A 16,521-nucleotide genomic window follows, 5' to 3' on the forward strand; every position below is an offset into this window, starting at 1 on the left:
GGTCTCTGGTGGCACACGCAGCCCCGGAAGAGCCCTGCGAACCGTCTGCGGAACACACGGCGTCTGCCCCCGGGTCACACGGCCGCCGGTGTTATTCCTGAATAACGCGGACAGCCCTGACCTCCCCTGCCCCACTCTGGACCCGGCCACACCCGTGCCCGGCCGGCAGCCCTTCTGAGTGCCCCCGTAACCCGTAACGTAAGGGCAGGCCTCCCCCGAGGAAGCCGGCCGGACCAGCGCCAGGGGCCGGGGCCAGCGCCGGCCGTGGGAAACCCGCCCACCCAGGCTCACCCGGGCTTGCCACTGGACCGGGCGGAACCAGCGCCAGCCCCAGCACCTGCGTGGCCGGTGTCCGAGTCGCGTCACGGCTCAGAAGCAGCCGCCTCACGGTGATAACCCTACCAACAGCTTTCTCCACAACCTGGCTCAGAAGCCTGAACATTCTAGAAAGAGCAGCCTTGGCTCCGAGCTGGGCTCGGCTCCGGACAGAGTTCGCAGGACAGCCTGCGACCACTGCCCGTGCTTGCCCATCCACGCCTGACAGACGGACGCCAGAGCCAGACACCGGGGCTGAGACCGCCCACGCCTCCCGTGAACAAGGCTGGGGGCCGCGGGCTGCGGGGCCGGCAAAGGCAGGGCTGCAGCGGGACCGCTCACCCGGCGCCCAGGGCCCCAGGCAGTCTAGAGGAGCAGCCCGCGAAGACAGGCTCGGGTACTCGCAGCAAACCCAAAGACGGGTGTGATCTTATGGACGTTTCTTCTGGGGAGGGAACACGCATAGTTGTTATCACCGTCAAAGCGAGAGCCTGGGATCCTTCTCCTCATCTCCTTCCCCTGCCCACTCCGAGCACTTGAGCGCGCTTTCTGTTGCCAGCCGCGCCCCGGCTCCTCAGGACATCTGCCCGTTAGGTGAAAACCCCCGGCCCCGTGGTCAGGTTCCACCTTTCCGTCCTCCAGCCCCCACACCGTATTCTGTCTACTCGGATGAACCTCCACGGACGGCTGAAGAGCATCAGTGTGAGTACACTGCCGGTCCAAATGCCACTAACGGAAACGGGCGGAAAGCAGCAGGGGGGAGCCAAGGAAAGCAGGCCGCGTGCTTTGCTTACCGAGACCCCGTGGGGACGGGGAGAAGGCGGCGCTGGACCTGCCCTGCTGGGCCTGCCGTTCCGGGGTGTGGAATTCTGCAACTCTGTGTTCACAGCAACATCAGCCCATGGCAGAAAAGCATCCGTGCCGACGCCTTGCTGAAGAGCACAGGAGCTAAAAGGAAAAGAAAAATGTTGCAGGGTGTGGTCAAGACGTCGGGTGAGAGACAGACATTTCGGTTCTCTTTTTAGTGAGCACATTACACTTGCAGGGCTAAGCTGGGATCGTGTGAGATGAATCCAACTGCACACAAGGGGACGATGTGACCTTCCCCCGGCCTCGCTGGCCTGGAACACGTGCTGGGTCTTCCGCTCTGAGACGTGCACTGTGGGACAGCCCGGCATCGTGTCTCTAAGGTGACGGGATGGCCCAGCACCCGTCCTCTGGGACGCGCGATGTTGGGACAGCCTAGCAGATGTTTGTGCCCCTCAGAGAAACGTGAAAACCAAACCCTGGATCTGCAGGGGCTGTCGCTCCTAACAAACGTGTTCTTGGACGACCACAACTGCTTATTCTGGAGACAGTCAACCACTGATGGTGTGACAGTCCTAAGACACAACTGCGCAGTCTCGGAACTTTAAAGCGAATTAATCAACCTATCTAATTTCTACTACAGGAAGAGGAAAGGTCTCTTAAGACCACACTTCCTCGTGGAGCTATACGTTTAAAGCAGCCATGTAATTGGAAAGAAATTTATTAACGGACTGAAAATGGCCCTCAAATTAACACACTGACGGCCTCAAGCCATAATTAGGGCAAAGGTAAAGGCAAGAGATTCACAGAGCAACCTTGGCTCTCTCTGACTTCTCCTTGGATACTCTTTGTTAATTAATTATCTAACTTCGATTGTTAAATATGGGGATTCCCCAAGGGTTGATAATGGCTCTTCTGCTTTTTTTTCCCCTGTCCCATGATTTTGCTCATTAGCTCCTGTGATTTTAACAATTCAATTAGAGTCATAGAGATACTATAGGACCCGGAGCCGGCGCTAGGCCCGTGCCGACGTCAGACCCCTCCTCCCACACGCCAGCAAACTGTGCTCTCTTTTTGCTGTCATTGGTCGTGGGGCTTGAACTCTGGGCCTGGGCGCTGTCCCTCAGCTCTTCAGCTCAAGGCGAGCGCTCTACCACTTGAGCCACAGCACCACTTCCTGTTTTCTAGTGATTTATTAGAGATCAGAGTCTCATGGAGTTTCCTGCCCGGGCTGGCTTTGAACCGTGATCCTCAGATCTCAGCCTCCTGAGCAGCTGGGATGACGGGCATGAGCCACCGGCGCCCGGCCAGTGAACTGTTCTCCTTGCTCCACTGCGGAGGTGTGTGGAGCAGAGTGGGGTTCTTCATCTCTCGCTCTGCTGTATGAGGGGGTTCGTGCTGACGTGTCCGTCATCTCGGCACACACCGTGAACTGCAGATGGGGTTTCCCCTCCCAGCCCGCTCACGGATGGCCACACCCTTGGCCCTGAGCAAGTCACTAGCTGCCTCTCAGTCTTCGCCAGACGAAGGTGTGGAATTAAACTCAGAGCTGCAAACGAGTGGTCCACTGGACAGACCCCACTGGGGGCCTCCAGGGTGATGCTCTGTGGACGTATGAATCTCTGCCTTTACCAAGGATGCCTTGCTGTTAGAAAAGACTTGAGGATTGCAGTTCAAAGTGCTCTCTCTCTCTCTCTCTCTCTCTCTCTCTCTCTCTCTCTCTCTCACACACACACACACACACACACACACACACACACACACAATGTCAATGCAGTGACATGGGCCTATCAATAAGAGGATAGAAGCCTCGGTCAGTCTGGCCGTAAAGTGAGACCCCACCTTGAAAATAACCGTGTCCAAAGGGGGCTAAAATGGTAGAGCACCTGCCTAGCAAACAAGGACTGGGAGCTGAGCTCAGTCCTGTTATAAACACCTCTTCTCTCAACCTGGTGGTGTGGCAGACCAGACAATCCACGGAGCTCAGGATTGGCTTCCAGCACCTCCTGCCCGTCCTTATACCTTTCTAAACTGTTTGACAATGACTGCACAGTTCACACCCCAGATTTCCAAATCCTGCTTTCACCTCCTTCCAACCAAGTCTGCAATCTCTCTCCGAGATCATGCTTTTAAAACCTACGTCGTTAGAGCCAGGAAAGTACACTGGCTAAGACTCTGTCTTTGAAAATAAGAGCCGTATTCCCCCTAAGACGACAAAGCCTCCCACAGCTTAGCTCCTCTGAAGAGGAGAGGGTGAGCTTTCAGGCTTTTTGCCCCCCAGAGATTACGGGTTACCATGTAAGGTCTATTGTTTCTTCCTTCCTCCGTGACAAAACCCTGGCTTTGTTCAAAGGATCACAGCCACCAGCTGAAAGGCGACATTTTTCAGGACTCTTTTAGCAAGGTGTGAGCGTGCAGCCACGCCCTGGCTAATAACGCGAGCTGGAGCTGGCACTGCGGTTCTTAAAAAAGAGCGAGAGAAAGGGAAGCGCCGGCCCGGTTTCGAGCTGCTGCGGCCAGACACGGACAGAGCAGGCAGACAGACGCGTGAGAACCGGGAGCAGCCACCGGTGGAGCACAGAGAGGTGGGCGCTGGGTCCCGGCCCGGCTCCACACACAGCCCATGTCTACCAAAAGCCAGCACGCACTCACTCCCGGCGAGTCGGTGTCAGGGGACGCTTCCCCGGGGCCCTTCCCAGCCAGACTCTACGTCTTTCTCCAACTCGCTGCCGTTTTCCCCTGTGGACAAGGCCGTTCCTCGCTCGGTCACTACTGCTGACCCTCCGACTCCCACTCTCCACACAGAGAGTCTGGCTTCTATTCTAATCAACTCATTTTTAATGTCATATTCTCATTCTGACTCGGTTTGGCTTTATATCCCCAGAGGGGTTTGAGAAAACAGTCCCATTCTCAACCTGAGTCTCTGTCACGTTAAGATGTTCGAGCGTTCTTTGTCTAAACATTAATTTCCTGTCGTGCTTAGACTCTGGGTTTGTTTGCGAAGTCCTCTGTTCGTTCGGATTGTTCGATACCTCCCTTGATTAAAGCATGCGCTGGCATTTAATTCCAGTGTGTGACGGCACCAAAGGCGTGGTGTTTTCATGTCAGGCAGGAAGAAAATGAGATGGCGTCTGCACTTGGGGTCCCCGCCCTGAGTTCCAGAACACGCTCGGGGAGACAGAGCAGCCAGCACCAGCCATTCGGTCCATGCAGAGGAGTCAGCCTACCGTGACCCCCCAGGGAGCTCATCGTGGGGTGTGGTCCCACCGTGTGATTCCCAGGGGCGCTCTCACCCCACGCCCCACTGCGCTGGCCTTCAAGGCCCTGTCCTCACCTTGCCCACCGCTGGTTCTACCATCTTCTGAAATGGCGTGTCATTACTTTACCTTCCTGTCACGCTCATGTTGGCGTTTTGGACCAGGCCAAGGCTTCTGGCTTGCTATGAAACCACTTGCAGCCCATCAGTCCGGCCGGCCTCCTCCTGGGGCCCAGCCAGGCCTTCCCCACAAGGCCTGTTCATCTAGAAGAGTCTCCCAGCCTGCTTAGTTCTGAGCACCACCCCCTTTGCAGGAAACGGGAGGGGAGATGACCTGTGGCTCTGAAGACGGAGACACAAGAGGGTTTAGGATCTCGGGAAAGAAGCTGCGTGGCCCGGGAGGTTGCTGGGGAAACCAAGGCGGGGCACCGGGGCTATTGGCAAGTTCCCAAGTGATCAAGTTTGCTTTCCTAATTGGAGAACACACAGGGTTGATTTGGAATTAGGTGCTTTAAAGGGACTTATAAAAACAGACTCCTACCTACCCGCTCTGCCCTGCCGGGCCCTCCGTCAGAGGTTTAACACCCCCCCCCCGTCTCCCCCCGCCCCCCAGCACCTTCGGGGGTGAACGCACAGGATGTTCTCTGCACACGCGGACGGACTCTGGACCATCAGGAGCTCAGGTGGGTGACTCGGTCCACCGCCCGGCTCCTAAGTCCTCTCCGCTTCTGCCACGCCAGCAGAAGTTGCTAGCTTTCCCAACACATCTGGTAGCTCCGTGACTGCACCTGTATTAGTAGCTCTTGGTGGCCTTTGAAGGAACGGCTCCCATCCGACCGCCCACTCCAGTGAGAGGACGTGAACGCCGTCCAGATGGACAGGCATCCAAGTCTGACGCTGATCACAAACCCAGGCCTTGGTGCTGATCGCTCCGGCACCGGCGGCTGAGGGACGAGGTGGTTGGCGGGCTGGCTGCTATCAGGAGAACAGAATTCATTGTGCTTCAGATCTGCCGCGAGGTTTGAGCTGTCAGGAAAAACCAAAGCAACCGATGCCTTTCTACTTCTGTGGAGATAAGTGGAGCAATGTGCAATTCGGTTTAGGCATTAAAAAAAAAAATCTGTTCTAGGAGAGGCTTAGAGAAAGGGATAAATGCACAAATGGCAGTTTTCTCAGCACACTGAACACGGTGGGGATTTGATAAAGAGAATTACCAATACTGAAATACAAATCTAGCGATAAGAGCCGGGGAGCCAGGGTCCGCCGCTGACGCGCTCTCTGGGTTCTCCTCATGGGGATGAACGCCAGGACCGGGCCCGGCTCCCGGAGAGGCCACCCCGTCTCCTGCTGCCCGGCCCCCAGTCATTCTGCAGACGCCTGTCCCTCGGATGCCACACCTTCCCGCCTGCATCCTTCCAGCTCGGGGGGTGACAGTGACAGAAACAGGTCAAGAGTACAGTGTCTTCTGGACAGGGTCACCCCTTCCCTGGCGCGCTCTCCCAGTTTTTCCCACAGGTTGTGTAGTTCGCTCTCAACAGAGACAGATGAATGAACAGCAAGACAAAAAGAAAACGACGAAGGAAAAACACCTCTTGTTCCCTTTTTGTTTTTTTTTGTAGTTCACTTCAATAATAATCTTTTATGTGGGCAGATGCACACGGGAATTGAGCCCGTGTGGTCCTCTCCCAGGAACACCCTCCTTTGGTCTCTCTCCGGTGAATGCCTAGAGAGCTGCGTAATTTATCTTGCCCCCGGTATCTTTTTTGCCGTCCGGTGTGTCCACTTGTAGATGCATCGCCATATTCTGTCTACCGCAAACGAGAGAAAGCACGCCACCTGTGTTTCTCTGGGTCTGGCTCACTCAAAATGGGGCGGCGGAGAAACGGAAGGAGTTTACCAGTGCCTTTGTGAGAGCTTCTTGCCCAGCCTGCTACTCAAGCAAATGACGCCGGGGACAGGGCGAGTCTAGAGGGTGCTGGGGGCGAATAGTGAGTCAGGTGAAGACACCACAGGACGGGGGGTGGGGGGGGATGGGGCCTGACTACCAGAAGCTCCAGGAAACTCCACCTCTGGCTCGCTTGCTCGCTCATCCGCACACGCACAGCTTGAGAGATAAACATTACCCTATTCTTCTCTGGGATAACCATGTCAGAACAATCCCGTGAGCTAGGTGGCAGGATCTGCCTGCGAGGTTGCTCTGGCATGGGGATTCAGAGGCCAGCCCACCTTCCCTAGCCTTGAGCGTCCTCTACACCCCGGACAGAGGGGAAGCCGCGGCCCGGCTGGGGACGCGCCCACTGCTCACTACCACGCGCTCTGTGGGTGAGCTGCTGGCTCCCGCCACACCCCACGGAGGTCGCCAGGAAGGACATGAATCGTGATGAGGTCGTGTTCTTCAGGCCGCGTGGATGCGGTCCTGAGGAATCCGCCTAGGGTGCGTCCGCACCGCCAGGACAGCGCTCCCATCCCGCGGGGAGCAGGGCTCGTTCTGGAGCAGCTACAGCCGCCCGGGACCCAGAGCCTGTGAGTTCCACGCACAGGCCTCCCGTGCCTCAGGCCCCGAGACCGTCCTTGGTGAACATGGGCCATCTGACGGCTCCTCACAGGACCCCGCAGACAGGAAATCGGAGGCTGCCGATTGCCCACTCCAGGTTTGGTTTGTGCTATGCTCATTTTTTTTCCCCTTCTTGATGCCGCCGTTTCTCAGAGACCCGGCTCACGCCAAGTGGCAGGATTTCCTCACAAGGACAAAAGAGACGAGGATGGATTGGGCTGGTCTAAGACTTGGGGGAAAAAAAAAATCGTATCTGTATTTAATGATTTCTACTTTACCTACAGCACCGTGGCTCTCCCTGGAGAGCGGAAAAACTGGGGCAGGCGCCGGGCGGCTGGCTGGCGGGGCAGGCGCTGCTGCTCGGTAACCGTGGACGATGCGACCTCGCGCCTTCCACTGCACAGCTAACAAGTCCTCCGCACACCACGTGCCCCCCCCAAGCCTGCAGACCCTTCCGAGCCGAGCTCCGTGCCCCCCGAAACCATTCAGGACGCTTGCAGGGGCGGTCCCAGGAATTCAAGGACAGTAACTCAAAATGCGTCCCACTTTGCCAGTCTTTAAAAGACCTTTTTTACTTAAAAATTTAAAAAGGGGGAAAACCTAAGTTAAGCTTTACAGCGCTTGGCTCCGTCCTGATTGCCAGGTCCTGCGACAATGGCCGGAACAGAGCCGGGCGGATGGGACCCTCCGCCGTGGCTGGTGAAACCCGCATCAGGGCCGCAGTGTGGGCCGGCCGCTGCCAGCCTTCCCGAGGGTCCCCACAGACGTGAGGCGCGGGTCGGGAGCTGAGGGCAAACCCGGGGAAGTTCCCAGTCGGTGCTCCAACGTGGCGGACGGAAGCCTTCCTCCGTGGACTTCAAACACGCCCCCCACCCCAGCAGGCCTCGGGCCACATGTTCCCGCTGCTGCGCAGAGCACAGGCCCGGCCTACTTCAGCCCTGTCTGGCAAGTCCTTCCGGAACCTCACCTGCCCATCCTGACTGCGCACCTGCCCGCCACAGCCCCTCCCCGCCACGCCACGTCCTCCACCCCACCCCCCCGTGCAGGCCCCACGCCCTGGCATGGCCAGGCCCCGTCTCCGCCACGCCACAGCCCCTCCCCGCCATGCCACGTCCTCCACCCCACCCCCCGTGCAGGCCCCACGCCCTGGCATGGCCAGGCCCCGTCTCCGCCACGCCACAGCCCCTCCCCGCCATGCCACGTCCTCCACCCCACCCCCCGTGCAGGCCCCACGCCCTGGCATGGCCAGGCCCCGTCTCCGCCACGCCACACCACTCCCCGCCACGCCACGTCCTCCACCCCCCTCCATGCAGGCCCCACGCCCTGGCATGGCCAGGCCCCGTCTCCGCCACGCCACAGCCCCTCCTCCCCATGCCACATCCTCCACCCCCCCGTGCAGGCCCCACACCCTGGCATGGCCAGGCCCCGTCTCCGCCACGCCACAGCCCCTCCCCGCCACGCCACGTCCTCCACCCCACCCCCCGTGCAGGCCCCACGCCCTGGCACGGCCAGGCCCCGTCTCCGCCACGCCACGCCACGCCCCGGCCAGCTGCTGTCACCTAGACCAGTTGTTTCTCCCAATACATCTTCACCCTGTGAGCGGTGCGGGCAGTCGCTCTGGAACTCCAGGCCTGAACGGCGCTCCGACGGTCCCAGATCCTCATCTCTCCTTCCGACCGTACCCTCCGCCCAGGAAACCTGACCAGACTCTGGCTTTGGTCACCAGGCCCGTGAGCCCCTGAGGCGCTTCAAGAGCGTGTAAGTGACTACTGTCCTTATTTGCTCTTGGTCCTCTCCCGTAAGCCAAGCTGCCGCTGCGAGAAGGCGCGTGGAGCGCCTCCCGGGGAGGTAAGGGGAGGGCGGAGAGCTGAGCGGGCAGGAACGCAGCACCACGCGCCGCAAGCCACCCGGACGCCGAACCCTACGCGCCGCAAGCCACCCAGACACCGAACCCCATGCGCCGGAGCTCCCAGCCGGGCCCAGAGCTCCAGCTCAGCCACCAAGCCACACACCTCGCTCCGAAAGGGATGTGGAAACGGAAGGAGGCCACCAACACGGCACCTGGACGTCTTCCTCCACACTCTCTGAACTGGAGTGCAGATTCTTTATGAGAGCGAGTTCCCAGTCTGATTGAGATCGTAAGCTCTCCATCTCCTGAGGGTGGTCTGAGCCCTCACCATCTCCCGGGCAGCCACACAGTAGAGACGATGCGTGCCCAGAGCACCCGCAGAATGTCACCCTCGCGCCCTGAGAAATCGCACCTTGCCGCCCGCCCGGCTCCGTTTCTTCCTCAATTGCTACTTTTTGTTTTCTTTGTAGCGTTTTATTATTATCTGAAGTTATCCGTGCGATTTTCTCTTCCCATCCACTCAAGTGTAGCACTGTGAAGGCAGAGAGAGAGAGATTTCATAAGTACGTTTTCTATTATTTCTCCAGCTCTTAGAAATTTTCAGGCACACAGCTGTGGATAGAGTTCCGTGGCAGTGTTTGCCTAGAGTTAGGCCTGTAGTAGGTACCGGAAGGGTAGAGACTGTGGCTCAGTGGTAGAGCACTTGCCTAGCACGCATGAAGCCCTGGGTTCGATTCCTCAGTACCACACACACAGAAAAAGCTCTAAGTGGTGCTGTGGCTCAAGTGGTAGAGTGTTAGCCTTGAGCAAAAGCAGCTCAGGGACAGCATCCAGGCCCTGAGCTCAAGGCCCAGGACTGGCAATAATAATAACAACAACAGGGAGAAAAGGAAGGAAAGGAGGGAAGGAGGGGGGGAAAGTAAGGGAAAGGAAAGGTGAGTGGATCAGGGACACTTTACATAACTTCAGGATTATGTAACTTTTGTTAGTAACGTCTGACCCATCAAAGGGTTTGAGTCTGGTTGGGGTTGTGTGGGTTGATAAAATTTCATCAAAAGGTAACTGTGTCCATACTGGGTCCCGAGGTTTCCATCTTCACTGTGCAATGATTCATTTCCTAAATGTCCACGTGTTTGGTCATTCTTTACACACATAAAAGATTCGTGCCGTACCAAATCAAAGACCGCCGCGCAGGCTGCTGGCTTCCTCGGCACGTTTCTTTGTGTATAAGGAGCTGCATAACATGACTTCGTAGTTGCTTTTTAAATTAGTGTTAATTAGAAAGAGTGCCACTTTGGCTTCATGAAATCATCATGTCCACCAGACACAGTCTGAAAATGAAGCGCGCGCAGTGGAGCTCCAGGCTGGGTCTTGGAGGTGTGGTGTCTGCGCGCTGCAGAAAAGCCGGCTGGATCGCCAAATCCTGACTCAAAACGCCCATCTGCCAACATTAATTTTAAATGTGAGAATGAGATGCCGTTGGCCAAGGCCTAATAAAGCAGGCTATGGCCAGGGGCCTCGGCCTCACGGAGGGGGACCCGCCGAGCACCCAGCTCCCGCCCCACAAGCACCAGAGGCCCCTGGCCGCCTCAATAATTAAGTTGCTCTGAATCTCTGTAGTCCTCGGTGGAACCGCAGGACAGACTTTCTCTCCCGTTCCCTGATTCATCTCCCTCTCAGTAGGCATCTGAGACAAGGCCCTTTTGTTTGTCAGAAAACGCTCTTAGCAAGATTTTTGTTTTTAAGTTTCCTTTGTGCCAGTCAAGAAAGAATAAATCTCCGCTCTTAGGAGATTAGCCTTATAACGGTCTGGTCTCCGACAGTCAAAAATAATGACCATTCTGTTCACAGTAGCAATCGCTAACAAGCAAATACAGTGGGCGGTGGGACTCTCCCCGGCGTATCAGCCCCAGGGCCTAAGGACGACCCAGACCTTCCCCAGGGCTGCTTCCTACTCCTGGTCGAGTTGAGGTTTGCGTTCCAGCCCTTCCCACTGCACAGACAGAAATGGGTGGAGGTGGATGCGAGGAGGAGAGAAAGAGCCCTTCATCATGCTCATAAAACAACAACGAAAAGGGGCTGGGAAGGTGGCTCAGTGGTAGAGCGCTTGCCTTGCTTGCCTTGCATGCATGAGGCCCTGGGTTCGATTCCTCAGCACCACACAAGCAGAAAAAGCTGGAAGTGGTGCTGTGGCTCAAGTGGTAGAGCGCTTGCCTTGAGCTGAAGAGCTGAGGGACAGCGCCCAGGCCCAGAGTTCAGGCCCCATGAGCAATTAAAAAAAAAATTAAAGCAACTTAACTTTTGAATTATCAAAAGTTAAATTCATTAACATATATGAAGTACTTAGAAACACGTCATCACCACTGCCACCATCTTCTTCAGCGGGGAGAAGTCCGACTCAAAGCACTAGCAAGTGAAAACTCAAAGCCCAGAATGGATGTGTGGATGAGCTGAGACCCCCACGCTGTGAACAGACAAACGGTCGCCGGGCATCCCTGGTCTTCCCGGGTTTCAAACACAGGAACGGCTAAGACACGGCAGCTCCTCCCGCTGAATTTTCCTTTCTCCCGTGCAAGCTCGGTCCTTACTCCTTGTTGATCTTCCTTCCTCCTAGGAATCCAAGGAGACTTCAATTCCCAATCCATTCATGTTTGGGGGCTTATATATGTACAATTTCTCTTGCGATCAAAAAAATAAGTAACGTGTTAAACTGCCCTTCTGCCTTCACCCACCTGGGCGGGAGACCTCAAATAAAAGCACGCACCGCCGCGTACCTTCTCACCCAAGCCAGTTCCCTTCACCCAATCCACTCGCCGTGTTCCCACGCAGTGCCCCGGCTGATTCACACTCCTTCCTGCTTTAACTTGCATCCCTAATGTGCTGTTTGAATGCGTTGTTTGGCTTTGTGTTTTATTTCCCTCATCATCTCCCACTGTCTTCAATTTTCTTGATTTTTTTTTTTTTTTGGACACTTAGGCCCAACTGTCCCCGTTTCTCTGCAGGGGACCCGCACGCTGGGCTCCTGCCCCCCTTCCTCCCACGCTGGCTCCCTCTGCTCCATATGCTCCCCCCCACACACACACACGTCTCAACGTAGCCCGAGAGGAAGGGAGTTCAGCTGCAGCTGCGCAGCAGCGTGTTCTCTGTCCCTGGGATAAAGCCCTTCTCCTCCCGCCAGCGCCCCCCCCCCCGCAGGCCACCCCGCTGCGCCCCTCCCAGCTCCCCCCCTGCAAGGCTCCGTCTCAGCAGAAGTGTCTGGCTGGCTTCCTTCCCACTTCCCTCTCCTCATCGTGGTGGGAGCTCTCAGAGCCTCAAGTGCACCGCCGCTCGCTTCCCCGTGGCGTGGCGCGCTGTGGGAGCAGACTGCGTCCCGCGCTCCCGGGGCAGCACGGGGGCCACGCGTGGTGCAGACGTGCGCACATGCGTGGGTCGGTCCGCTGTCGGGATCTGGGAGGATCTGGGAGGCGTCGGGTAGAGGAGGGGCTTTGCCCCACGGGTAAGATGACCCTGACACACAGCCCTCGTCTACACCGATCTCTAAGCCACCTGCGTCCATGCAATTTGGATTTGACTGTGTGTGTGTTGGTAGTCAAGCCGTGATGCCTTGTTCTGGTTATCTTCGCGGTACAACTAGCTACCCTAACCGTGGTGACATGCACTGCCACGTGTACCGTGCTTCTGCGTCCTGAGGGTCAGGGGTCAGGGTCAGGAAATGATGAAGCAGATCTTTCGTGTTTTATCATGTCTAGAATTTCTGTGAAGAGATTCAAACAGGCAAGGCTAGAAGAGCAGAGGCTGGGAAATCCACTTACTATCCGCTATATTAAGCGAAGTAAGCCAGACCCAAGGCTGCAGGCTTCCTCTCATTTGTAGTCATTAGAATGTGCCTACAAATCTACAGGTAAACACAATGGATGAAAAGAGACAAAAAGTTACACTTGGACATGACAAATTAAACAGCACTCTAGACATTCACACAGCAGGACCAACGGAGGATATTCTCAGGAGAGGATCACAAGGGCTCAATAGCTACAGGCGTGCCATCATGTTAGATGTTCATGGAAATGAACTCCAAGAAATGGAAACAAGAAGTCTGCTGTTATCTTGCTTTTTGTTTGCATTTGGGGGTTTTTGTGCCTTCTCTTTCTCCTTTGTCACTTTTTTATTTCTGTATCTTCTGTCTTGTTTATCTGTTTTGGGGGAGCGTAAGGGGGAACATGGAAATGATGGGACAAAGGGTGAACAAAGGCAGCGGTGATACTCTCTGGACACTATGCAGAAAATGAACTACACAGCCTGTGGGGGAGGGAAGGGGTGACGCGGTTCACCAAGAAATGTACTCATTACCTGACCTCTGTGACTATAACCCCTCTGTACAACACCTTTACGACATTCATTATTCATAAGTAATTTTCAGCGATTGCTCACTCACATCTCGGCTGGAGAGCCCGTGGGGAAGAGCAGGGCCCACGTGGGTTTGAGTTCTGTGAACTGACCTGTGCACTCCAGTGTGTTATAATGACGCCTGGCCAGACAGGATTTCGTGACTTATTCTTTGGAGGCACGTGGAAGTAACTACAGCCTGAGTGGGTACAAAGAAGCACAATCCCACTTCTCCTCTTGATGGAGACGGTGGCAAAGCCCCCCTGTAGAAGAATGTGGGTGGTGTCTTGCTGGTCATCCCTGAAAAATACAGTAGCTACCCTTCCCACGAGCTCTGAACATCTAGCTTCCCATGCAATATTTATTTACCATTTAGCCTCTCTTCTTCACGGGCATGTGTGTAGCACAGCAAGGAGACAAGGCAAAACCATTCTCTCTCAAGCATTATGAATGACATACTGTAAGCAGAATAGGAACTCAGACAAAAAAGGAACTTGGAAGGTCAGAGTAGTCAAAGGAAGCCCGAGATGTACAACCAAATTCACTGGCCCCTAATTGCTGCACTAGCTCATTTTATCTCCTAATTATCGAGAGCGGTAAAGACCACACTGCTTAACTCTGCACGTCGTGAAGCTGAGCATCAGGTAGGTTAGAGGAAGGGGAGCAGGGTCCCCCGGGCGGCGATGGTGTCTGCGTGTGATACTGCACTGGTTCGTCTGCACGTGATACTCTACTGCGTTAGGTCGTGGGCCCTCGTGAGGGCCTTCGACCAGGGCTGAGCTTCCCCTTCACTTCAGGCTACGGGGCTTCTCGGCAGAGGGGCTTGGAGCTCCGTCAAACCTCACAGGGAGCACTTTGCACCTTTCACCCAGGCCGGGCAGAGACAGAGAGAGAGAGAGAGAGAGATCACTTACTGTTAATCACAGATGCTTTCTGTCATAATGGGCCAGATTTTCAAAAGAGTCTCAACTGCTAGGCTCCCAGATGCCACGCACAAACCTGGTAATGGTCCGTGCAAATTGAATACCGCGTGGGTCTGTGGGCCTTCCGTTCCAAGGGCTGCCTTTGAGAATCGAGCCCCGTGACCCCGATGCGTTCTCAGTACCCTCATCCATCAGCGGCAGCAGCGCTGCTCGACTCGGTGCCCAACGCTCCTATTAACCACGCAATTACCGAGGCAGACAATGTGTAATCGCGCCTGCAAAAATACAGCTGTGTTGTTGGGCCCTGCCACTCGCTGTTCATTAATGAGGGACTTTTTTTTTTTTAAACCATCTAGATTGTCTTCCCGAGAACACCGCAGATTAAATATGAAGAATTCATTACTGGTCATTAAGGGGTATTAAAACGGGAAACCTTTTTGCGATGGGCCCCGCCTTGCTGCATTCGGGTGGCTGCAAGTCCACCTCTCCAGCCGATGTGGGGGGGTGGGCTGCGGGGCATTCTTCCAGACTTCTGGCGGGGGGAAGGGGGGTCGGGATAGAAGGGAGAAATGTAGGAAGGACATCTCCATGCGCTGTAATACAACATTGATCGCGTTTTACAATGGCCATGATTTATCCCAGGTAATGACTTCAGCTATTGTCCAGCGTGTTTAAAGGCCGGCTGGGCCGCAGGTACCCATTGATCCTGGTGCGGATTGTTAATAATGGGCTATTCTGAAAACTTACAGCTGTTTCCCCACACTTCCCCCTCGAGGAAGGACGCTGATTCCTCTTCTGCACCGGATGCTTCATTAAAGGTGAGTCGGAGTGTTATTCTGGGCCTGGAACCCCACGGCCCGGCCTCGGAGAGCTGGGCTGGGCAGCCTGTGTGCGGGCGGGGCGTACCTGCCCCGGGGCGGAGGGCGAAGGCCGCTCAGGGCCCTGCCTCTGGCTCCGAGGCCCACTGGGATTCCAGGATGACCCCAGGAAGAACACTTCCTTCTTTAATGACAGCCAGCCGCCCGCCCGCCCGCCCTGTGTGCGGGCCAGCGCTGACTCCAGCCTGCTCTGAAATGCCCGCCCTGAGTCCTTTCCGATGGCACCCGGGGTCTTTTTTCAGGACGAGTGTGCGTCTGTAGGTTTCGGGGAACGCAGGGGAGAGCGTGGACATGGCCTGCGGCCCGCGCTCGGCGGTCCCTGCAGAGGGCCGAGGCTGGCTTCTGGAGTCTGCACGGGGCTGACGGTGCCGAGAGTCGGCTTCCTTCTCTGTGAACGCGGGCGGTGACAGGGCCTAGTGACAGGGTGACGTAGCCCGCAAGGGTGACTCGGTTCGCAGGGCGGCCGTGTACGGTAATATTTGGGAAGTATCTGACACACGTTAATAGCGATGCCTATTTTAGCTATGATGGCTGCATACATTATCGAGTGAAAAAAATGGCACTGGGGGGAATTCAAAAGCAAACTGAGACACAGCTAATTAGTCCATTTCTTGAGAAGTGTTTATGGAGCTCAGATGTAGGGGGCTGAGTCTAGGGCCCGCAGCTCCGTCCGCTGGGCTCTGCCGAGAGCCGCCAGGGGTCAGTGCCTGGCAGATGCGCAGAAGGGGAAGGAGGCCCCGGCTCTCCACCCAGCGGGCAGCCCTGGCCTCCTCCCGGGAGCCTGGGTCTCTGCAAAGCTCCACCACCTCTTGGCACTCCTGCAGGAGGTCCAAACCTCCCACCGGGCCCCCTCCAGCCCAGAATCCCGCTCGTGGGGGGTGAGAGGAGCAGCCCCAACATGCCTGCTTGCCCTGACTGACCATCAGCCCCCGGCCCCCTCTCCTGTTCCCTGTAAGTCTACTCTAATCATTTCTAGGTGACCGTACTGCAGCCACCCAGGGCCCCGCGTTGGCTGAGTACAACTCCTCCTTCACCACAGTAACAGCTCCGGTCATCCCGCAGCGAGTGATTTTACCTCGGTAATAACCCGATCCGGCGTGCGGTTAGCAATTACCACATCAGGCTTTATCTACTGGTAACAACCGGTTCAGAGGGCAGTGCCCGGCACCCATTAATTTCCTCATGCTAATAAAGTTCCCCGTTATAAAATGCAAAATCATCTTAACCTGTCTGCTGTTGTCGAAGAAACATATAGATCTTCCTTGGGAGAGGATGATGCACCGGCATTTAATTTCTACTTCCGAACTTAAGTGGGTGAACTATGTTAGCACACAGAGTGACAAGCTTTAACTCGCAGTAAACACAACACCGTAACTAGGGACCCACAAATCCCTCCTGAGTAATGGCAGCTCCTTCAGCTGGCACACAGTCCACCACCTCGGCGTCCGCCTGACACCGTGAAGCGCTCATTTCCCAACGCAGGACGCTGAGTTTTCTAGGATTCAGGGGGACCGAAGAACTCTAGTGTGTCTCTGGGGCACCGAGCACGCTTGAGC

General features: G+C 56.1%; 1 protein-coding gene across 1 annotated transcript in view; it reads right to left on the bottom strand.

The window, feature by feature from the left end:
* Window positions 1-1,157: 1,157 nt before the first annotated feature.
* The window catches only part of Dtwd2 (DTW domain containing 2), a 136,624-nt gene continuing 121,260 nt past the window's right edge, over window positions 1,158-16,521 (bottom strand). Inside the window, exon 7 of the mRNA XM_070031542.1 lies at window positions 1,158-1,263. Within this exon, the coding sequence (XP_069887643.1) occupies window positions 1,210-1,263 (54 nt within the window). The 3' untranslated portion in view covers window positions 1,158-1,209. The remainder of the gene's footprint in view (window positions 1,264-16,521) is intronic.

This window comes from Dipodomys merriami, unplaced genomic scaffold (assembly GCF_024711535.1).
Source record: "Dipodomys merriami isolate MVZ:Mamm:240054 unplaced genomic scaffold, mDipMer1.0.p SCAF_201, whole genome shotgun sequence".
In the NCBI taxonomy this organism is placed as follows: domain Eukaryota; kingdom Metazoa; phylum Chordata; class Mammalia; order Rodentia; family Heteromyidae; genus Dipodomys; species Dipodomys merriami.